This window comes from Oryctolagus cuniculus, chromosome 17 (genome assembly GCF_964237555.1).
Source record: "Oryctolagus cuniculus chromosome 17, mOryCun1.1, whole genome shotgun sequence".
NCBI lineage: Eukaryota > Metazoa > Chordata > Mammalia > Lagomorpha > Leporidae > Oryctolagus > Oryctolagus cuniculus.
This window is the reverse complement of record NC_091448.1, coordinates 14,455,710-14,479,298: the sequence shown is the minus strand read 5'-3', so window position 1 is coordinate 14,479,298 and position 23,589 is coordinate 14,455,710. Positions and strand designations below refer to the sequence as shown.

The 23,589-nt window shown below is 46.1% G+C and overlaps 1 protein-coding gene across 9 annotated transcripts in view; it reads right to left on the bottom strand.

Annotated features, from left to right (window-relative positions):
• The window catches only part of TEX2 (testis expressed 2), a 135,460-nt gene that overhangs the window by 73,213 nt on the left and 38,658 nt on the right, over window positions 1-23,589 (bottom strand). For 7 of the 9 annotated variants that reach the window (XR_011383425.1, XM_070060474.1, XM_070060475.1 and 4 more), the window contains exon 2: window positions 3,965-5,627. Coding sequence is in view for 8 of the 9 variants with exons in the window: in XM_070060474.1 (XP_069916575.1) it covers window positions 3,965-5,602 (1,638 nt within the window). In the remaining variant the exon portion in view is untranslated. Of the gene's footprint in view, window positions 1-3,964; window positions 5,628-9,350; window positions 9,585-21,714; window positions 21,816-23,589 lie in introns of those variants that run through there. The other 2 variants (XM_008271712.4, XM_070060471.1) reach the window with 2 other exon arrangements.

Sequence of the window (23,589 nt, the reverse complement as noted above, 5' to 3'; positions counted from 1 at the left end):
TTCCATCCACTGGTTCACAACTCAAACGCCCTCAACAGTTGGGGTTGGACCAGGCTGAAGCCAGGAGCCGGGAACACCACACAGGTCTCCCACATGTGCAGCTGGAACCCAAGGAACTGAGGCATCATCTGCTGCTCCCCACATGCGTTAGCAGGAAACTGGATTAAAGTGGAGGTGGGACATGATCCCAGGCACTCCAGTATGGGATATGGGGATCCCAAGGGGATGCTTAACTCACTATGCCACAATGCCCACCCCAATTTTTTTTTAAAGATTTATTTATTTATTTGAAAGGTAGAGTTACAGAGAAAGGGAGAGACAGAGAGAAAGGTCTTCCATCTGATGGTTCACTCCCCAGATGGTCACAATGGCCGGAGCTGGGCCTACACGAAGCCAGGAACTTCTTCAGGGTTTCCCACATGGATACAGGGGCCCAAGGACTTGGGCCATCTTCCACAGCCTTCCCAGGCCACAGCAGAGAGCTAGATTGGAAGAAGAGCAGCCGGGACACAAACCAGCGCCCATATGGGATGCCAGTGCCACAGTGCCAGCCCCACCTCAATTTTTTTAAAAATTGTGGTTCTGGTCCCAGAGCAGCCTGTGTAGGCTTTTTAAAAAATTATTATTTTCGGGTTGTTGCTGTGGTATAGGGAGCAAAGCTGCCACCTGTGGCATCAGCATCTCATATGGGTGCCAGTTAAAGACCTGGCTGCTCCATTTCTGATCCAGCTCCCTGCTAATGTGCCTGGGAAAGCAGCAGAGGATGGCCCAAGTCCTTGGGTCCCTGTACCCATGTGGGAAACCTGGAAGAAGCTCCTGGCTCCTGGCTTCAGATCGGCTCAGCTCTAGCCACTGTAGCCGTTTGAGGAGTGAACCAGGAGATGGAAGATCTCTCTCTCTCTCTCCCTCTCTTTCTCTCCCCCTGTAACTGTGCCTTTCATACAAATAAATAAATCTTTTTACAAATACTATTTTTTCTGAGTAGCAGAGAGAGAGAGGGAGGGAGAACTCCTACCCACGAGTTCAACCCCCATATACCCACAATGGCTGGGGCTGGGCCAGGTGAAACTGAGGAGCCTGGAACTCAATCCAGGTCTCCCATGTCAGTGGCAGGGACTTAAGTACTTGAGGCATCACCTGTCATTTCCCAGGGTGCACATTAGCAGGAAGCTGGAATCAGGAGCAGAACTGGGATTCTAATTCAGGAACTCTGATATGAGATGTGGGCATCTTAACTGCTAGGCCAAATGCCTATTCCTGGAGCTAACATTAAGCATCCTTTTTTCTCTGCCAAAGCTGGCACTAACTTATTCAGAGGGTATATAATTCAGGTAGCTACAGCACCACCCTATCAAAAAAGTTTAGCAACCTTGCATCATAAGTCAGTTTGGCTCCACTTCACACATTAATGCTAACCTTAAGGGTGGCACTTCCTCAAAACGCAATGCCAGCTTTTCTTAAAAAGGAAAGGCTCATAATACGCTGCCATGAAAAACAGAAAAAGGGGGCCAGGCTGCAAAATGTATCATCCATCAAACGAACACTGAAAGAGTGCATGAGTATGCATGTGTATGATGTATATACACATTTGTGCAGAAAAAAATTTTTTTCAAAGATTTATTTATTTGAAAGGCAGAATGGGGCTGACACTGTGGCACAGCAGGTAAAGCCACCATCATCCCATATGGGCGCCAGTTAGAGTCCCAGATGCCCCACTTTCAATCCAGCTCTCTGCTAATGTGCCTGGGAAAGCAGCAGAGAATGGATCAAGTCCTTGGGCCCCTGCAACCACGTGGGATACCGGAAGAAGCTCCAGGCTCCTGGCTTCAGATCGGCGCAGCTGTGGCCGTTGCAGCCATTTGGGGAGTCAATCAGCAGATGGAAGATACCCCCTCCCCTCTCTCTCTACCTCTGCCTCTGCCTCTATGTCACTCTCTTTTTTTTTTTTTAATTAATCTTTTGGGGAAGAAAAAAAAAGGAAGAAAAAGAAAAGAAAGGCAGAGTGACGGAGAGGGAGGGAGGGAAAGAGAGTGCTCTTCCATCTGCTGGCTTACTCCCCAAATGGCCACAACAGCCAGGTCTGGGCCAAGCCAAGGCCAGGAGCCAGGAGCTCCATCCAGGGCTCCCATGCGCATGGCAGACACTTGAGTCGCCTGCTGCTGCCTTCACAGGTACATTGCAGGGAAATGGGTTAGAAGTGGAGCAGCTGGGATATGGACCTGGTGGTCTAATATGGGATGCTGGAGTCAGACACGTAGCGGTTTAACCTGCTGGCCACCACAACAGCCCAGAAAAAATTTTTAAATGAGGATATATACACCATTAATAGTAATTCCTTCTTGCTACTATGATAATCATTTTTTAAAAGTTTCATGTGTTTTTTAAGCATTGTGTATTTCTTTTGAACAGGAAAAAAGTCTGATATTAAAAACAAACAGTATTTGAGCCCTGAAAAACCTCTTCCCTTCGTTTTTTTCAATAGAGAGATCATGCTGCCATTTTAACAGCACTCTTATGTAAGCAGAAAAGAAGAAAAACCTATTAATTTAACAGAGAAGACAAACAAGCTTTGAACTTGAAAAGCTAAAGGTTATAATCAATAACTAAGATCTCAAAACTGCTCCAGGGAAACCCAGTTTTTTCCTACACTCCCACTGTGATGCAAAGACTTCTCCAGGCAGGCCCAGGGAGGCACCACGGGGAAGGCAGGAAGAGGCAAACCAAGGCTCCAAATCCCACCTCCATCACTTAATTAAGGGGCAGGAAAGTTGGGACAAATGACCCCTGAGTCTCCTCCTGTGTCTTCAAAAAGTTTGTGGAAAATCAAATTACAAGAGAAGTTTATATTGGTGCAAGAAAACGCATTCAGACATAGTTTTTCATGATATGCCTTTTCCACCAACTTCTAAGTACTCTCATAAAACTGGAAGTATACAACTAGTGAGTGAAGCTGAATAAAACAACTTCGATAAAGCAGAGGTCTGTAAACTTTTCTCACTCCACACCCTTTCTGTACAAGAATACATAAATGCACATGTGCACGTATGGCTTACAAACTACATAAGCTACAACTGTATGTTTTATTTATTTATTTATTTATTCAAGAGACAGAGTATTCAAGAGAAAGACAGACACAGAGAGTTCCTATCTACTAGTTCACTCCCAGACGCGTATAATGGTCAAGGCTGAGCTGAGGGTGAAGCCAGGAGCTGGGAACGTAATCCAGGTGTAGAAACCCAATCACTTGAGCCATCACTGTTGCCTCCTGAGTGCAGCATTAGCAGGAAACTACAGTCAGGAGCTGGAGCCAGAAATCAAATGCAGACATTCCAATACGGGACATGCTTAACCATTGGGCTAAATGCTCACTCCCTGTACTTTTATATGGTGGATATTAGGAAACACACTATAACCAGAAGCCTTTAAAATATGCAAAAATAAATACAAGTTCTGACATCTTCCTGCACCCAGGAGGGTACCCCCAGGAGCCTGACAGGTGCCGCTAAGCACAGAGGAAGTGCGTGGGGGAGGGGAGGGAGCAGCAGTGGTCAATTGCTGATTAACTTGCTTTCCTCTTTCTTCTTTCCTTCTCTGAGATTCCTGTATTTATAACCCATCTCCAGGATCTCAAGAATATCTAACCCTAACAGGCCCAGCTATAACAAATCCTCCGCAAGGTGCAATCCCTGGCAACTTCGCAGACTGAAACAAGAACCAGACGTAGATGCTCTCTAGAGCTAGGGAGATCTCTGAACAAGCACTTGGTGAATCGGCAAAACCCAAGCCGGAAGGAGGTTCTCGGAGCAGTCTCTTGGGTGCCTGGAGAATGAAGAGACCCCAAAGTCTTTTAAAAACACTGTGCCAAAACTTTTAACCATGATCCAGAAAATGAAGCTAGATCTAACATAGGGCTGTATGGGAGGGGCACACGTACCATCCAGCGGCTGGGGTGGGGTGGGCTTACCTTCAGGATTTCGGGTTCTTTGATATCCAGAGATCTTGTGTTCCAGTGCTGCAGATGCTTCCGTAACTTGTGATGTTTATGAGCACTTGGTGGTGTAAAAAACCAAATCACGCAAACCGCAGTCATGAAGCCTAGGCCAACCCCCAGGAGGAGGCCGCTCACGTAGTGGGGAAGGGGGAGGATGAGGTACGCATAGACACACATTATAAAGAAGCCCAGCGTCTTCACCGGCAACTCGGGGTGCTGCCCGGCAACATCGGCCTCATCTTCACTGTCGAGAGCCGCGCCTTCATCCGCAAGCACCTCTGGCTGGACAGAGACGTCTGGGGGTTTGTCCACTTTACTGTCCCTGTCTGTGTCCAGGTCAAAGTCCTCGGTGTACAGCTCACAGAACTCTTCATCCTCTTTGCTCACCAAGGCCGACAAGGAGCACTTCTCAAGGACCAGAGAACTCGTCTTCAGGCCCAAGTCCTTCAAGCTGCTCACCTGGCAACTTTTCGGTTCAGCCTCTCTCGGGGGCTCCTCGAGGGCCTTTGTGAGGTCACCCCTGGGGATGTTGGAATCGCTTCCATAGCCCTCGCCCTCGGAGTCCCCCTCCTCCTCCTGGATGCTGTAGTTATTGCTTTCCAGGTGCCCGTTCAAACTGGACAGGTTGGAGAGCTCGGAAGCACTTGAAGATAAGGCTTTGGGCCGATGGCTGCCACTTTCTTCCCCTATAATTTTACTAAGGAGCTGAAAAGGCTCATATATGACTTCAGAAAGGCGGCGTTTAGTGTCTTCAATTTTAGCCTCCATTTCGGGCACTTTAAAAAAAGAGCGGGTGTCAGAAGGAGAGGTCAGTGGGGAGGAAGGTGCAGTTTTGGAATCTCCACCTGTGTTCCGGGGCTGTGTGAACTGCTTGAACAGGTGCAGATTCAGTTTGGAGTCAGGTGGCTTATAGGACACGGCATCCGACTCCTGCCTGGAAGTATCTGTGGACAGAGACTTGACCAATGTCTTCATCAAGTGCCTGTGCCTTGGGGGGTGTGGGGATTCTTTTGGCTCCACCTCGGTAGACAGGGACTTCACAAGGCTCATAAAGGGTTTTGCGCTAGAAAGGGTGGAGGATGAGGCACTGGATGAGAGGACAGGAGACTTGGAAGGAGAGGACAGTGGGGAGGAAGAACTGGTTTTCTGCTCAGAGAGGGATGACACGCTGGGAGAGCTGGCTAAGGGCCCCGACGAGGATGACCCTGGGGACAGAGCCAATGGCACTGTACTTAATACTTGTGCTGCTGGAGGAGGCTCCAACAGCTTTACAGTGTTCTCGGAGACGGGCAAAATGGCAGGGGCCTGGGACACGGACAGTCCATCTGCCAGGATGGGAGAGGCAGCAGGGCCCGCGAGGTCATGGCCACCCTGGGGTTCAAGATAGAGGTCTTCCTTGGCTTCGAGAGCTGTTACAATGCTTTGGTCGTCTAGCCCCTCGGCGAGGTATTCCCTAAACTCCTCCTCCTCTTCCTCCTCCTCCTCCCCAGATGCCAAGAAGTGAATGGCGATGGTGTCTCGGGACACAGACCTCTGCACGTGCACTTTGGGGGCTGATGGTTTTGGCATGTCAATGGTTTTCTCGGCATGGCGACCATTCAGACTTGTCATTGCCAGCTTCACAAGGGCTCAGGCTCTGTGGAAACAGTGAGAAAACCTGAAGTCAGATGGCAGTTTCTCCACGGGAGACACTGTCACTTGTGGATGGGAACATGGACGAAGCTCAGCTTAAATGATGATTATGCTTCTACTTGGCAGAGGACCACTGCTTTGCACTTGAGCAGGTTTAATGGTTTAATTTTCACCAGATAAATTCCAGTTAAGCATTTTTTGTGAGCAAACGACACACCAGCATTATAAACTGTTCTACTTCACAACATCTGAATAATTGTTTCTTCCCCTTTTTGCTGGCTCATTTCTATCAGTAATTCTCTATTTCAAGACTTGTAATTCCTGAACAACAGAAGTTACCAGCAGGACAAAATGCAGCATCCTTGTGATTCTGAGATCTTGCAACAAAAATTTCACCAAAGGTCTTCTAGCAGTAACAAGCTAACTTGCAGGGGGTGTGGGTTCCACTGCAATTTTCACAGCAATCCTAAGGGTCGTTTGGCTGCATATCCCCTCCAGTACTAATATATCTTGCCACTACAAGTAAGTAGCAAAGCATCTAATTATGGAAATCTATAAACAAATTGCATGACTTGCTGGCTTTTTTATTCTCCAAATGGTAGGTACCAGAAGGCCTGCTATATAGGCAGCCACAAAGAGATGGCCACATTCTGAGGCTTCAAGAAAAAGCAAAGTCCTTTTTAGGCTGAATCCAAGATTGAAATGGCAGGACAAGGAAGAATAATGCTGTAATCCACCATCAGCCAAGAATTCTACAGTGCTATGGTGAGACATGGAAGCACTATTTCTACCATGGTAGTGAGATGGAGAGACACATACACCTGCAAAAATCGGGAGCAAAACACAAGATGCCAAGCCCATCTGTGACATCCAGGACATTACATCTCTCCTTATTCACTTCCGGTACATTTACTGGGTACCAAGCATCCTGTTAGGCCTTATACGATGGAAATTAACCTCACAATGTGGGCAGAGACCTTGTCAAATGAGCTAAGGCACAGGGCAAACTGGCAGTTCTGAGTAGAGTGAGACCCATGGAGGCCGCACACCTGCTCAGCCTCCTAAACTGATGGACAGGTTGTGTGGGATGGGTATGTTAGGAAGAGGGAAGTGACAAGGGCAGGAACATGAACACGGGCATGGTCTGTTCAGCTACATGGCTCTATGCTCTGCCTCCAGGTCATAGGGGTGTTGGTGGGCAGGTGGAGACCAACAAGTACAGAGAGGCATCATGGGTGAGTGAAAAGAGCACCCACTGTGGGACTTGGCAATAAGGTTTCTGGTACTCACTCTTTTTTTTTTTTTTTTTCTTTCCCAAATTTGACAGGCAGAGTTAGACAGTGAGAGAGAGAGACAGAGAGAAAGGTCTTCCTTCCACTGGCCCACCCCCCAAATGGCTGCCACGGCCAGCACACCGCACCGATCTGAAGCCAGGAACCAGGTGCCTCTGTCCTGGTCCCCCATGTGGGTGCAGGGGCCCAAGCACCTGGGCCATCCTCCACTGCCCTCCCGGGCCACAGCAGAGAGCCAGACTGGAAGAGGAGCAACCAGGACCAGAACCCGGCGCCCATATGGGATGCTGGGGCCACAGGCAGAGGATTAACCAAGTGAGCCATGGTGCCAGCCCCTCTGGTACTCACTCTTTTTCTGGCTGGCTCTGTGGGAGCTTGATCAAGCCACAACCTCTCTAGGTCTCTCAATCTTCATCTGTAAAATGAGGATCTAAAGTCCCTTCCTAAGTGAAAACCCCACCTGTTCATGTTACAGCAGACTGTACACAAGCCAACACAATACACTTGCAAGAACCCAACATAGATGATCAGCATGATGTTGGCTTTTTCCTTAATTTGAAGAACACATTCATTTAAGTTTTCTACCAAATAATGATCAAAAATGCTGGCAACTAATACCACCAATGGTGGGTGGGCAGTAGGGACACAGGGAAGCAGCAATCCAGAGCACTCGAGGAGGTCCTCCAGTGCAGATGAGGCTGACAGGACAAGGGCCCAGCCACAACACGGACACATCTACAACTACACATTTTCAGTGTCAAGTACCTGAGAGAAATCACTAAAAGCTTCCTAACAAGGTTTTGCTCATGCTCATTCGTGACCCTCAGGCTCTCCTATCCCTACAGAACCCTACAAAAAGGAAAGCTCTCACTCAACCAAACCAAACAATTTAAATCCAGGAACTGGTGGCAGCTAGAAAAACACGGCCTTGAGCCAGAATAATCCTCCCCTGTTATCTTTAAGCCAACAGGTCTGGAGGCTCAGCAAGGAAGAAAAATCCAGGAGCAACACATGTTTTTCATTTCACTGTCACTGAGTTTTACAATGGTAATTTTAAAAGAAAATTATAGGGGTAATTTAAAAAGAAAGTTTGCTACTTGATAATTCTCGGTAGGCTGCAAAGCAAACTCATTTAAATGGCTTTAATATCACAAAGGCTGATATGTAATGCTCTGTGTTATGAGACTGCTTCACGGATGGCCGTGGCTACAAGTGAAGGTAACTGGGCACAATTCCAAGTACAAAGTACACAATTTTGAGGCTGAACAGGGTGAGTCAGTCCTTTGGAAAGCAAGGCAAGAGTGGAAAGACCTGACTGTATGAGGGTGGGATAGCCAGGGAACCAGAGCACAAAGTCAGGCCCAGCCAAGGCTAATGGGTAAACAGAAGTGCACCCAGAGGGCCTATGGTTTCAGCCAGAACCCTGAGAACAAACACCAGCACCTGTTCAGAAAGCTGGGTTATTTTTTGTGCAGCGGCTACCAGGGTCTACTTGCCCAATCCTCCTCCTCATGGCCAGGCCCCTGACCTGCCTGTGAAAGGGACTTTTGCTATCTTTGATCAGATGTCTCATAGTCTGTGTCAGTCAACAAGGCCCGAGCTGGGGCCCATGGAGAGCTGGGCACCAGGCAGACACACAGGCACAGGTAGTCTGGCTCACCAACTCTACTGTCTCTCTAGGGCTTAAACAGCAGCTTCAGGGGTTCACAGTCAATGCCATCAAATACACAGTGACCAAAGTCTGGCTCCACCGTCCTAATTTTTTTTCTTTTTTCTGAAATAAGCCAGGTAAGGCTCAAGCATCACTATCACTCTTTAAATACAATAAAACCTCAGGGCCGGTGCTGTGGTGTAGTGGGTAAAGCCACTGGCTACAGTGCCAGCATCCCATATGGGTGTCAGTTCATGTCCTGGCTGCTCCACTTCCAAGTCAGCTCTTTGTCATGGCCTGGGAAAGCAGTAGAAGATGACCCAAGTCTTTGGGCCCCTGCCCCCGTGTGGGAGACCTAGAAGAAGCTCCTGGCTCCTGGCTTCAGAGGGGTGCAGCTCGGGCCCTTGCGGCCAATTGGGGAGTGAACCAGCAGATGGAAGACCTCTCTCTCTTTCTCTCTGCCTCTCCTCCTCTCTCTGTGTAACTCTTTCAAATAAATAAATAAATAAATAAATAATAAATACCTCTACGTCTCTGCTCATGTACAAAACAAGGAGTTTAGATGGGAAACGAAGGCTGCTCCTAAGACCAAAATCACTGGATAATTGAGTGTTCATGGGTTCTACACAGGCCAGCAGGAGGTCATTCCCTCCTCCTCTTCTTGTGGACCACTACCGGTCCCCTCTTCTCTGACAGCCCAATGGCTGACTGCCAGGAACAAGAGAACCAACCTCTCCCACAGTCCCAGCCTCGCAGGACAGCCAAGGCCAAAAGGAAAGAGTACCTGATCAACACGGTTTGTCCAAGGGCACAGCGCTGACCGGCTGTGGGAGGACAGTCAGACATGGCTTGCTGACACCTTCGCCAGGTGACCTACTCATGGCAGCATGCTGCCTCCTCCAGCAAGTCACATGTGACCCTCATTCCTGGCCTTGGTATCCACCCTCTGCTTGGTCACGGACAGCCTGCCCACCAGCTGAGAGCTCTGTTTTCAACCTGCAGCACATGAGCAGCCACCCTGAGAAATAAAAAGGGTCTCATTACCCATCTGACAACCAAGCGCCATAAAAAATGACAAGCTCCAGCTTTCTACCACAAGCTAAATTACTGCCAGGATAGAGGGAGGAAGGGAAGGTGGGAGAGAGAGAATGAGACAGAGGGAGAGGGAGAAAGGGGGAGGGCGAGGGAGAAAGAGAGAGAGAGAGAGCATGAGACAGAGGGAGAGGGAGAAAGGGGGAGAGCGAGGGAGAGATAGAGAGAGAAGGAGAGACAGAATGAGACAGAGGGAGAGGGAGAAAGAGAGAGAGAGAAACAGAGAGAGAGAGAGAGAGAGAGAGAGAAACACTTTTCCTCAAGCCTTCAAAGTACCAAGAAAGGAAATATCCTTTCCTACAGTTCTCTGTCTTCCAAAGCAGACCACAGCCCTGGGGTTTTAACTCTGACCTCTACATCCTGTGGGGGGAGGGCCTAACGCTTACATGGACTGTGTTTAAGCAAAAATTCTGACACCATCACAAGTGGTGCTAGAGATGAATCACACCCAGGCCCAGAACGGATGGGGGTGGCAGAGGCAGAGTGGAAAACAGACCTGGAGTCTGGTGCCTGGGAGGACAGGCTCCACTATCAGGCCTACCATTCTGCTAAAACAATTAACAATGAACACAGCATTTTTAAAAAATCTGAAAAACTGTAAGCTTTGACAACCAAGCAAGAAATAACCAGGCAAAAACACAGGAAAATGGGGACCCAGAGAGCTGAGATGTAAAGAAACCACGTTTGCCCGCCATGCTCTGGCTGATGCTGACAATCTGGAACCTTCCATTTAATGGCCTCCTGGTGTACTAACTAGAGACTCCCACAATAAGCTGGGACCTCAAAGGGATACTCTGCTCAGTAACAGGTGAACCAAAGCAAACCAGCCCTCCCTTAGACTGGAGGCTGAGGTTTGCCTCCTCTGAAAGAGCCAGAGAATCTCAACTATGAAGTCCCTTCAGGATGGGCTCGGACTGGGAATATCCCAGGGGCCTGGCAGAGGCAAACACAAAGCCTCCCCCTCCCAGAGGTCTCGAGTTAGTTCTACAAATACTTTTTCAAATATAGGGGAAAGCACTTATAATGGTAACCACGCAGACAAAAAACAAGACTGAGGGCCAGCAGAGACAAAAGATGACAGAAAAAAAAAGACTTCAAGACAGGGCCATCAAGCACAGACCCAAAACAAGCATGCTCAGGACGAGCTCAAAATACGGAGGGAGAATTATAGGTAGCTATCTGAACTGAATGGCAGGAAAGAATGGGAAAGAATGGAACAGAGCAGCGTGAAAGACAGGGGAGAGAGAGCACACGAGTCCAGACTGGGGCAGCTGCTATAGATTTGAACCGGCTAGCTTCTGTGATGACAGGCAGAAATGAAAACAAAGTGTGGTGGGTATAGCAATGCCCCACCACCACACACACACACCTCAAAGACATCAGCATTCTAATTCCCAAACCTGTGAACACGTTACTTTCAATGGCAAACAGGATTCTGTAGATGGCAGCAGGTGTCAGAAGACAGAACAACATGGGAGCAGTGGTCAGAGGGAAGCAAGGAATCGGCACAAGCCAAGAGAAGCAGGTAGCCTCTTGACACAGGAAAAGGCAAGGAAACACAAGCTGCCCCAAGCCTCCACACCTTGATCTGAGGACTTCTCACCCCAGAGAACAGCACAAGGCTGTGTGCTGTCCTATAGGAGCAACAGGAAACTAACACAGGGCAGTATTTGCAACATTCTCAGGCATTGAACTCTCTCTGTTGAGTAATCAGGGCACATTTCCAAAGAAGGAACCGAGTGTTACATAGACTAGTGGTCACTGTCCAAAGTGTTAGAACAATATTGTGACACTTCTCTATTAATAAGGATCACAGTGACTCATTCCCTGTGAAATACTATGAACTTTCCACTACTTACTAAAGTGAGTGTAAGGAAGCTACAGGTTAAAAGGAAAGGTTCATAAGAAAAACAGAGGAACAAGCAAAGGAATGACTTGGCTTATTTTTCAGAATCAAAAGTTCACCTTACATGCAAAAGAAAGAAGTTGGACCCTTATACCACATACAAAAATTAACTCAAAATGATCAAAGATCTAACATAAGACCTAAAACTAGGGGAAGCTGTTGTGATACATCATGTTCATCCTCTAGGGAGTCCACATCACATATGCAAGTGCTGGTTTGTTGAGTCCTGGCTACTCAGTGCCTCCGACCCAGCTTCTTGATAATGCACATGGTAGACAGCAGAAGATGGCCCAAGCATTTGGGTCCCTGCCACTCTCATGGGAGACCAGAATGGAGTTCCAGGCTATTGTAGGAATTTGGGGAGTGAGCCAGTATAGAATGATTGATCTCTCTTGGTCTCTCTGTCTTTCTCTGTGTCCCTCTGTCTTTCAAATAAAATGAAAATAAATAAATATATTTTAAAAAAACTATTAGAAGAAAGCATAGAGAAAAAGGTTATTATACTGGATTTGGCAATTTCTTGGATGTTGCCAACAGCCCAGGCAACAGAAATAAAAACAGATAAAATGGATGGCATCAAGATAGAAAACTTCTGTGTATCAAAGGACACAATCAACAGAGTGAAAAGGTAGCTTATGGAATAGATTATTTGCAAATCACATATCTGTTAAGGAGTAACAATCCAAAATATATAAAGAACCCCTAAACCTCAACAACAAAATAAACCAATTTAAATAGAGGCAAACCTGTTTATCTCTGTCTCTCACATATTCTTTTAAAGATTTATTTATTTTATTTTAAAGGCAAAGAGAAAGGAAGAGAAAGAGAGATCCTCCAGCTACTGGCTGACTCCTTAAATGACCACAATGGCAGGGGCTAGGTCAGGCTGAAGCCAGGAGCCTGGAACTACATCCAGGTCTCCCACGTGAGTAGTGGACCCCTATGCACTTGGGTCATTTTCAACTGCTTTCCAAGGCACACTGGCAGGGAGCTGGATGGAAAGTGGAGCATCTGCGTCTCAAACATGTGGAATGCTGGTATCACAGGAGACAGCTTAACCCATTGTACCACAACACCAGTCTACAAGTAAATAAATTTTTTAAATCATTTATACAGACCATCTTGAATTATTTATTTTCATTCTATTTAGTAGGCAGAGAGACACAGAATGATAGATCTTCCATTCACTAGTTTGCTCTCTATAAATGCCCACTGGATCCAAGATGGAGTTTCCCACACGGGTGACAGGGACCCAAATACTACAGATATCACCTGCTGCCTCCCAGGGTGCATGTTAGCAGGAAGCTAGAACCAGAAACAGAGCAGGAACCCAAACCTAGGCACTGAGATAAGGGATACAGGTATCCTAAGCAGAATCTTAACCACTGCGCTAAACATCCACCCTTTCTCAAATAAAAAATATATGAAAAAATTTTTTAAAAGACAAAGGAATTGAGTAGACTTTTCTCCAAAGATATACAAATGGCCAACAAGTACATGGAAAGGCACTTCACATCACTAATTACTGGGGAAATGTAAATTAAAACCACAATGAGGTATCACCTCACACCCACTAGGATGGTTACAATTAAAGAAGTGTCGGCAAGGATGCAGAAAACTAGAACCCTTCTGCGCCGCTGGTGAGACTGTGCAATGGTACAACTGCTATGGAAAACAGTACATAGTTGCCTCAGAAAGTTAAAAATAAAACCCCATATAATCCTTCAATGTCACTTTGGGTATATAGAATGAAGAAGAATGAAAAGCAAGGTCTTGAGGACTTACTTGCAGGCCAAGGTCATAGCAGCATTATTCACAACAGTCAGAGGGCACAAGTAATCTAATCATCTATGGACAGATAAATGGACAAACACAATGTGACACATACACACAACAAATACTCGTCAGCCTTTTGGCATGGTGCATTGCAGCAAGATACCAGCATCCCATATGAACACCAGTTCAAGTTCTGGCTGTTCCACTTCCAATCCAATTCCTTGCTATCATGCCTGAGAAAACAGAAGAAGATGGCCCAAGTATTTGGGCTCTTGCCACCCATGTGGGAGACCTAGAGGAAGCTCCTGGCTCCTGGTTTCCGCTAGCCCAGCCCTAGTTGTGGTTATTTTGGGTGTGAACCAGTGGATGGAAGATGTTGCTCCCTCTCTGTCTCTCTGTAACTCTGCCTTTCAAATAAATAAACAAATCTTAAAAAAAAACCTTGGGAAATCCTGTCACATGCTACCACGTGGTTGAGCCTTCAGGACATTCTGCTAAGTGAAACAAGCTTGTCACAGAAAGACAAATACTGTCTGAAACTGCTTATAGGAAGCCTCTGAACAGTCAACTTCACAGAAACAGAAAAGTAGGGTGGGGTCTGTAATCAGAGGCTGGGGATGGAGGAAACTGGGAGCTGTTTAACACACAGTTTCAATTTTGTAAGATGAAAAAATTATGGAGATTGGTTGCACAATGCAAATATACCAAACCTGAACTGTAAAAATAATTAAGACAGTAAAACTGTTACATGTATTTTGCCATAAAAATATTCCACTCTTAAAATCTTTGCAACGTAAAAATTTAATATCATAGGGGCCGGCGCCTTGGCTTACTTGGTTAATCCTCCATCTGTGGTGCCGGCATCCCATATGGGCACCAGGTTCTAGTCCCAGTTGCTCTTCTTCCAGTCCAGCTCTCTGCTGTGGCCTGGGAAGGCAGTGGAGGATGGTCCAAGTGCTTGGGAAGAAGCACTTGGCTCCTGGCTTCAGATTGGCGCAGCTCCAGCCGTAGCAGCCATTTGGGGAGTGAACCAACAGAAGAAAGACCTTTCTCTCTCTCTCTCTCTCTCTCACTGTCTATAACTCTACCTGTCAAATAAATTTTTAAAAAATTTAATATTATAAGCTATTTATCATACTAACTAAAATTATTCCATTTAAATGCCTCACATGGTTCTCTAGTGTTTGCACAGTGTGATTAAGTTCTAAGATTACAGATACGAATATATTTATGCTCCCATACTTTAAAAAAAACTAATTTATTTGAAAGGCAGAGAGAAGGAGAGAGAGAGAGAGATCTCATCTGTTGGCTTACTCTCCAATACCCACAAAGCCAGGGCTGAGCCAGGTCAAAGCCAGGAGCCTGGAACTCAACCTAGGTCTCCCACATGGGTAGCAGGGACCCAGTCACTAGAGCCATCATCACTGCTGCCTTCCAGGGTGTACATTAGCAGGAAGCTGCAGCCAGAAGGAGAGCAGAGGCTCCAACACGAGAACTCTGATTTGGGATGCAGGTTTCCCAAGTGGCATCTTTTTTTTTTTTTAATGGAATTTTTTTTGTAAAGATTTATCCACTTATTTGAAAGGCAGAGTTACAGAGAGGCAGACACAGAGGCAGAGAGAGAGAGAGAGAGAGAGAGAGAGAGAGAGGTCTTCCATCTGCTGGTTCACTCCCCAGATGGCTGCAACGTTGGAACTGGGCCAATCCAAAGCCAGGATCCTGAAGCTAGAGTTCTCCCACATGGATGCAAGGGCCCAAGCGCTTGGGCCATCCTCTACTGCTTTCCCAGGGCCATAACAGAGAGCTGGATCAGAAGTGGAGCAGCATGGATTCGAACCGGCACCCATATGGGATGCCAGTATTGCAGACCAGTGCTTTAACTCACTGTGCCACAGCGCCGGCTTCCCCAGGCGGCATCTTAACCAATGTGCTAAACACCCACCCCAGTGCTTCCACACTTCTAGGGGAAGGCTATCCAGAGCCAAATGTTCTCCGAACCTTTTCCTTACTCAGGTGTGTCCGGAAAGCAGGATGCCTCACACTGTGCTGTTGATGTATCTTTCCTAAGGACTTCACCACAATTCTCCATTAAAGTTACTATCCCTACATGTATAAAAAAGTTCACTTCTCACCAAGACACAGAAAGCCTCTATGAGGGTTTTTGTCTCCAGAATTTGTGTAGTATTCTGTTCTACCTACACTACAAATTAGAAACAAATCGATGGCTTCCATCTAACTTGAACTCATAAAAAACAAAGGCATTAATGGTAGGCTTTTGGCTTCATGGTTAAGATATCCACATCCTGTATCGGAGTGCCTGTGTTCAACACCCTGCTCCTGCTCCTGCCTCTCAGCTTCTTGCCAGTATAGACCCTCAGAGGTCTGTACTATTTACATCCTATTTACTTGGCCCAACCCAGACTACCCCAGACATCTGGGGAGTAAACCAGTGGACGGTGGACAGGAGTGCTCTATTTCTCTGCCTATCAAATATATTAGTTAAAAAAAAAATTAAAAAACAGCAACAGCCTCAAACAGGAGCCAACTGTCTTCCCTATTCATGAGCTATCAATATCAGTGGAGTCATGGAGTATACCAAAATATCAATGAAATGCACTTCTAGTCATCCAAAAAGGTTAGCATCATTAATTAAGCCATGAAATGCAATCAACAATAAATCAGACTGTACAGGAAAAATGAACAGCTATTTCAAGACTCAATGTTGGCATTTATTAACTCAGAGATAACAGCCTCTTTGAAGTTGGCTTTTTTATTTTCTTGGGCTAATTTTCTAATTAAAACTGTCCTTCTACCTCCAGCTGTATTTGAAATGATTCGGTCCTGGGATCCTACAACCAGAGTCAAAAAAAGAAGACAGGTCCTTCTTGGCACTCAATTATCACAAACACATCATCTTGGTTCTCCCACATGAGGCCAGACAGTAATGTGGTTATTATTATTATTATTATCATTTTTTGTTTCTAGTTTATATACTAGCTTAGAGGACGTGCTGGGGTGGGGGAGGCAGGGAGGGAAGAAAGCAATTTTGATTGAAAACAGCACCAGCCTCCAGATAGAGCACAGTAATAATAGTGTTTTAAGAAACATGCCTAGCTTGGAATACACTTCATTTCTCAGGCGCATCTTCAATCCTTCAAAGTCATTACTGGAATTCTTTGTCTCTATAAATCCAGCCTGTTAGACATTTGCAGCCTCTGAACAAGCTTGCATGTGGACATTTGATGTGTGAGTGCCATCTGCCAACCTGGGCTGTGCCAGTCAATAGCTTTAAGTCAAAAACTTCTTTTTCAGAGGAAAAAAAAGGCTGCATTTCACTGCAGAGCGTGTCCTAACACATCTTATCTTACACTGTTTAACTGGAGGTGATTTTCTCAAAAGGGAAGGAAGGAGACCTGAAGATTCTATTTTTCTGCTTTGATACCACGGAGGCAACAGCAAATCTGGTTAAAACTAACCATAGTAGGAAGGTCTGACTTAGCCTAAAAACCTCAAGCACATCTTAACAGCTATTCCTTGACTCATTTACAGTCAGGGAGCCAGCTGAGAATCGCCTTCAGTTATTTAAATCTGTTAATACTTCACCTCACAAACAAAAATCAATACTGACAACATGGGTAATGAACTAGCTCTTAGATTCGTTTAAAAAAAAAAAAAAAAAAAAGACAGAAGTCTGCTTTCAGCACAAGCACTTCAGACCTCAACCATGAGATACTCAGAGCTCCTCTCCCATGCATTACTGGGTTCCCAGACTCACATGTCCCCCCAGCACAGCCGGTCCTGCACCACCATCAACACAAAAGCGGGTTTACACCGCTAATAAACCAGCAGGTCCACCTCCTTCCCCCACCTATCAGGAGGAAGGCCCAGGAAAAATGCCACACCCCAGAGAGAAACGACATGCAAAAGCATCAATACCTTGAGAATTCTTATAGACTGCTGATGGTTTGAATAAAGAAATCTAATTCAATTCACAGAAACTCATTCAAAACCAGATCATAGCCGGCGCCGTGGCTCAATAGGCTAATCCTCCACCTTGCGGCGCCGGCACACCGGGTTCTAGTCCCGGTCAGGGCGCCGGATTCTGTCCCGGTTGCCCCTCTTCCAGGCCAGCTCTCTGCTATGGCCAGGGAGTGCAGTGGAGGATGGCCCAGGTGCTTGGGCCCTGCACCCCATGGGAGACCAGGAAAAGCACCTGGATCCTGGCTCCTGCCATCGGATCAGCGCGGTGCGCCGGCTGCAGCGGCGGCCATTGGAGGGTGATCCAACGGCAAAGGAAGACCTTTCTCTCTGTCTCTCTCTCTCTCACTGTCCACTCTGCCTGTCAAAAAAAAAAAAAAAAAAAAAAAAAAAAATAAACCAGATCATGCCTTCAGCACAACCATACAAGGCCTGGTGAGGTGGTATCATTCACTTACGGGGAAAGTCAAGGAGACTACAGGCAGATAGAATAAAATGACATCTACATGAAAGCAAAAAATACCTAGAATAAGTGATGAAAACTCAGGACAAGTGCATCCAAATCAGATGGTACTAAAGAAGTCTGGGAATAACCTACTTCCCTTTAGCAGAAAAGTCATGTATGTGACTTCGAAGGAGAAGATTTTGAGGAAAGAATATCGCAGCATATGGAAAGGCACCAACGTGGGAACCAGTGGTTTGCACAAAGGGGCCCTAAAAATTAGGTCAGCTACAGTTGCTGCATTGGAGAATGAGAAAGGAAGAGTTTGATCCAGCTCTCCCATGTGGTGGTAGGGGCCCAAACACTTGAGCCATCTCCGCAGCTCTTTCCAGGCCTTTAGTAGGGAGTTGGTTGGGAAGTGGAGCAGCCAGGGCACAAAGTACAGCCCATATGGGATGCTGGTGTCACAAGTGGCAGCTTTACCTGCTACACCACAATGTGGGCTCCCAAATGTTTTAAAGTTTATTTATTTTTATGTATTTAAAAGGCAGAGAGAGATTAAACCAGTAGATGGGAGTACTCTCAGCTCACCTCTGCCTCTCAAATAAACAAAACATGTTTTAAAAATTAAAAAAGTCAAATTCTTCAAAGCAAATGCATTCCAAGTGACTAAGAAATCGGGTTTTAATCACAGACTACTAGTTTATCTCTGTAGGAGAAATTCATTCCAAGTGGCAGAGTAAACCTTCCCCTTAACAAGGACTCTCTTACAATCCTTCCTGAGGTCTTCAATGGTCAAATTTAGGAAAGCATTTTCAATACTTCCCAAGTATGTGAATAAATTTCACATAGCCAATAAACAAACAAACAAGCACCACCTTACAAAAAAAATGAGAATAGGAAGACAACTGATGAAACAATATCTATTGTCAAACACACTCGTAAAAATACATGTGGTGCTGGAAACAGCACAGTGCAACAAACCCTTACACAACAGAACACAGTCAAATAGAATCTTTTCTGAAAATAATGTTGCAGTAACTATTAAACATCACAGCAACTGGAAGAGAGGAGCTGGGAGGCCCCAAACATAAATGATAGAGACAGGGCCGGTGTTGTGGCACAGCCAGTTAAGCCGCCGCCTGCAGTGCCGGCATCCTGCGTGAGCTAAGGATTCATGTCCCAGATTCAAATAAAAACAAACAAATCTTTAAGAAAAGAGTTAAGGATATAGAAATGCCAACTGCCTTGACTACATGTGCTGAAATACTATTCTATATCCCACACACAAAAAATAGTATGTTACTTGAAAAATGAAACAAAACATTTAAAAAAGATAAGCACCAAAACGTTCATATCCATTTTCACATCAGGCAAAGAAAAGGAAGGGAGATATTAGTTTTCTCTATATAACAGGATTATCAGTAAGCTTTATAATTTTATATGCTATTTTTAGATATTGCCAAATACTTTTGTGATCTAGAAAAAAAAGTAAACATATGTCAATCCTTAAAATATAATATTCAGGGATGGCGTGGTGGCACAACAGGTTAAAGCCCCAGCCTGCAGCAACAGCATCCCATATGGGCGCTGGTTCAAGTCCCAGCTGCTCCACTTCCAATCCAGCTCTTTGTTATGGCCTGGGAAAGCAGTAGATGATGACCCAACCCTACCCCCCTACCCCCTACAGTTTACCACAATAAAACTAAGGCAGAGAAAAATTCATGTTATAAAACAGGGACACACTGTATGTATGTAGCTAGGTAATCGGCTTTTATGCCCAAGATCACCTACTGAAGTAGCACACAGCTCCGGCTGTTGCGGCCATCTGGGGAGTGAACCATCGGATGAAAGATCTCTCTCTCTCTCTCTCTCTCTCTGCCTCTCCTCTGTGTAACTCTGACTTTCAAATAAATAAATCTTATAAAAATACAAAATAAAAACCCCATTGCTTTGAGCTCATTGTTTTAAAAAAAATTTTAAAAGATGAACAAGGAAAGTGAAATTCTCTCTCCCTCCCCTGAATACCAACTGTTCAGAATACATCCTTCCAGACTTTTGTATGCATTTAAAAACATGCACAAACACGCACACATGCAGTTGTTTTTGTGTTTACTCAAATGAGACTGTATTATCCATACTGCTTTACAATTTGTTTTTCACTTATTATTTCTTGGACATGAAGCTCTTAATCATTTTCTTTATAGCTTTGGATATTGTAGCTTCCCCATTCCACCAGTGTAAAAAGCATCAGTCTTTGAAATCTTTTTAGAAAATATTAGCAACAGTGCAGGTAACACATAATTGCTACCATTTTTCTGTACAAGGATTGAAATTTTAACTTTAGAAAAACAGAGTAACATGGACAATCATTTCTCTGTATTTTCTAACTATAATTAACAATGAAACATTTGGATTTTTTTCCCTTCCAAATCATATTAGTAAATTGGAAAACCTAGTTTACACATCAGAATCCATTAGGCTCTGCTAATCACCCAGCTTCTCCGTGTGAAGAAAGCATTTCAGGTCATTCTTCATAATTTGAGAAAACTCTTTGAGATCTCAAAGAGCAAAAAACAATTGCCTTTCTTTTTTTTTTTAATCAGAAACGCTAATTTTTTTTAATTTTTTTATTATTATTTTCTTTTTGACAGGCAGAGTGGATAGTGAGAGAGAGAGAGAGACAGAGAGAAAGGTCTTCTTTTGCCGTTGGTTCACCCTCCAATGGTCGCTGCGCTGCGACCGTCATATCGCGCTGATCCGAAGCCAGGAGCCACGTGCTTCCCCTGGTCTCCCATGCGGGTGCAGGGCCCAAAGACTTGGGCCATCCTCCACTGCACTCCCTGGCCACAGCAGAGAGCTGGCCTGGAAGAGGGGCAACTGGGACAGAATCTGGCGCCCCGACCAGGACTAGAACCCCAGGGTGCCGGTGCTGCAAGGCGGAGGATTAGCCTATTGAGCCGCGGCGCCGGCCAGCTAATTTTTATACAGGCTTAAACCTTGATACAGGTGGACTTAATCTTGACACAGGGCAGTAAAATCTGCTAAGTGTAATCTCATATTAGAATTTTATTTTAGAAGGTAATTTTTTTTAAATAAAAGAGTCAGGTTTGAGAGGTGTGAGTTCATGGGGTATGTATGTGTGTAGGGAGTATGAGAGACAAAGGAGGTGCTGTGGAGGAGGAGAGAGAAGACATGGTGGAAGGTTTCCAGAGGCCCTGTGTGAGCTGGCTCCCAAATACTTGATAAGCTGATAGTAGAGATGGAGTAGGAAGTACACTCTAAGTGGAGAACCAAGCCTAAGAAAGGAGAAGTAGGCCGGCGCCGCGGCTCACAAGGCTAACCCTCCACCTGCGGCGCCGACACCTCGAGTTCTAGTCCCGGTTGGGGTGCCAGTTCTGTCCTGGTTGTTCCTCTTCCAGTCCAGCTCTCTGCTGTGGCCCAGGAAGGCAGTGGAGGATGGCCCAAGTGCTTGGGCCCTGCACCCCATGGGAGACCAGGAGGAAGCACCTGGCTCCTGGGTTCATAATGGCACAGCATGCCAGCTGTAGCAGCCATTTGAGGGGTGAACCAATGGAAGGAAGACCTTTCTCTCTGTTTTGCTCTCTCATTGTCTAACTCTGCCTGTCAAAAAAAAAAAAAAAAAAAAAATAGAAAGAAAGGAGAAGCAAAGCAGCCAAGAAACTCAAGGTCAGGTTCAAGACCTGCAAGGTCAGGAGACAATGCACTCCTGGCAGAGAGCATGATCCTGACCAGGCCACTTGGCCACCTTTGATCTCCACTGAGAGCCTTTTGCCTCCAGGCCCAAAGAGAGAAAGTCCTCCTCCCCAATTCCCACCTCCAAAGGATGAGAGCTGAGGGGCAGTCCAGCAATGAGGTACCCAGAACCAATACCCCACCAAGTACGAGATTCTGACAAGTATTCAGTTAGTAGTAGTCATTGAGAAGACATACGGGTAAGGCCATGAGACAGCAGAGGTAGGAGCTCCATGGAGGACAGAGGCCCGCACTTCACTGCCCTGAACTGTGAACATACTGCCTTCAAAGAATTTTCCAGAAGACTCTAAATTCTACAGTCTATGACCCTATGATTCAATTTCCATGGAACAGAACATACTGAAGAGTCCTAATTTTCCATTTTGCACTAGAGAAGTTCTTGGCACGCGTTATAATCAAGTAAAGGAAACCAGAGCGCACTTCAGCTGACTCAGGTGCCTAAGGCAATCAAGTCAAAATATTTTCCAAATAATACTGAAACAGCCCAGCTCACATTCACACATGCTTCGGGACCTTCCAGACGGGTCTTGCCTGGCCCAGCTTGCAGAAACATCCCTTACACGTCCTGGTCACGGGCGGAGACTTGCCAAGCCTTCTAGGAATGAGACGTGGATCACCTGCACTTGTGTGTGCTGGGGTGACGGCAGACAGGGTCAATCTGGCCTCCTCAGGCATGCGCAGCCCTCCCTCCACCCCTCCCACTGCCAGAGGGTACAGAAGGAGACTCTGTCCCCAGCTGCCCCTGCCCTGGCTGTGACGGGGCCGAATTCCATCCACTCTCCACCCCAATGCTTGGGTCATTCTTGCTCAGCCCAAACAGCACTCCCATGGATTTAAACCTAACCACCTCCATGTTCACACCACCCTCCCTTCTCCCACTGTACCCTGCTGAGACCCAAAGGGAGCCTCTTACCCTTCCAAAGATACAATTTGGTGCCCTCACGAAAAAACCAACCTCCTCCTGCCCTGCCTGGTCTTCCAATAAATGAGGAGAACAGCAAGGCAAGAAGGACTGGCTGCATTTTCAAGAACTACTTTCAGACCAAGCACCATCGCACCACTCTGTCTAAATCACTGCTCTGCTGCCTATTATAGTCCTCTTCCTGGGCCTGGGTCACTCCCATGGCCAGCAGTCTCCACCCTAGCTGGGGAGGGAGATGGGGAGAGGGCTGGGTAAAGGTTTCTGCAAACCCTTGCCAGTAGGTGGTTGTGGCATGCAGACCTAGTCCCTGTCCTTCAACTCCTCCATCCCTAGCTCCTTCCAAGAAATTCCTGAATTATCTCATTGAATTCTAAGTTGGATTCCCCACTACTGTGGTTCCAACCTTGCCTCTCACTCAGACCTCCAATTCTGTATCTCTCCTTTCTGTCAGCAAATGGCTTTGATGCTAATGCCCTGGGAAGGTGGTAGCAGTTGCCTTTTTGTAAATTTTTAAAAAAAGATTTATTTGAAAGGCAGAGCCACAGAGAGGCAAAGGCAGAGAGAGAGAGAGAGAGAGAGGGAGGGAGGGAGGCAGGGAGGGAGGGAGGGGCAGGCTTTCCATCCACACTCAAATGGCCACAACAGCTAATGCTAAGCCAGGTTAAAAGTCGGGAGCCTGGAATCCATCCAGGTCTCCACGTGGGTGACAGGGGCGGAGCACTTGGGCCATCTTCCACTGCTTTCTCAGGCACATTAGCAGGCAGCCAGATTGGAAGTAGAACAGCCAGGACTCAAACCAGCACCCATATGGGATGCTGGTGCTGCAGCAGCAGCGTTATCTGCTACGCTACAGCGCTGGCCCCATATATTCTCTTCTTTATCCTCCAAATCGCTTAGTTCAGGTGTTGCCAGGACCCTGAAGAGAACATCACCTGTTCACACTGCAAAAAAAGATAATTCTAGAGAACAGGAAACCACAAGCCCAGTGGTCAACGCAGAGCCATCTCCTTACTCATTGCCCCAACCAGACTTCTAGAATCTGAACTACAAATCTAATTCAGTCCAAAGGCATGAGTCTACCTTGCTTTGTGTGTGAGATTCTGATCCAACAGGAGCAAGATTCTGGGAAA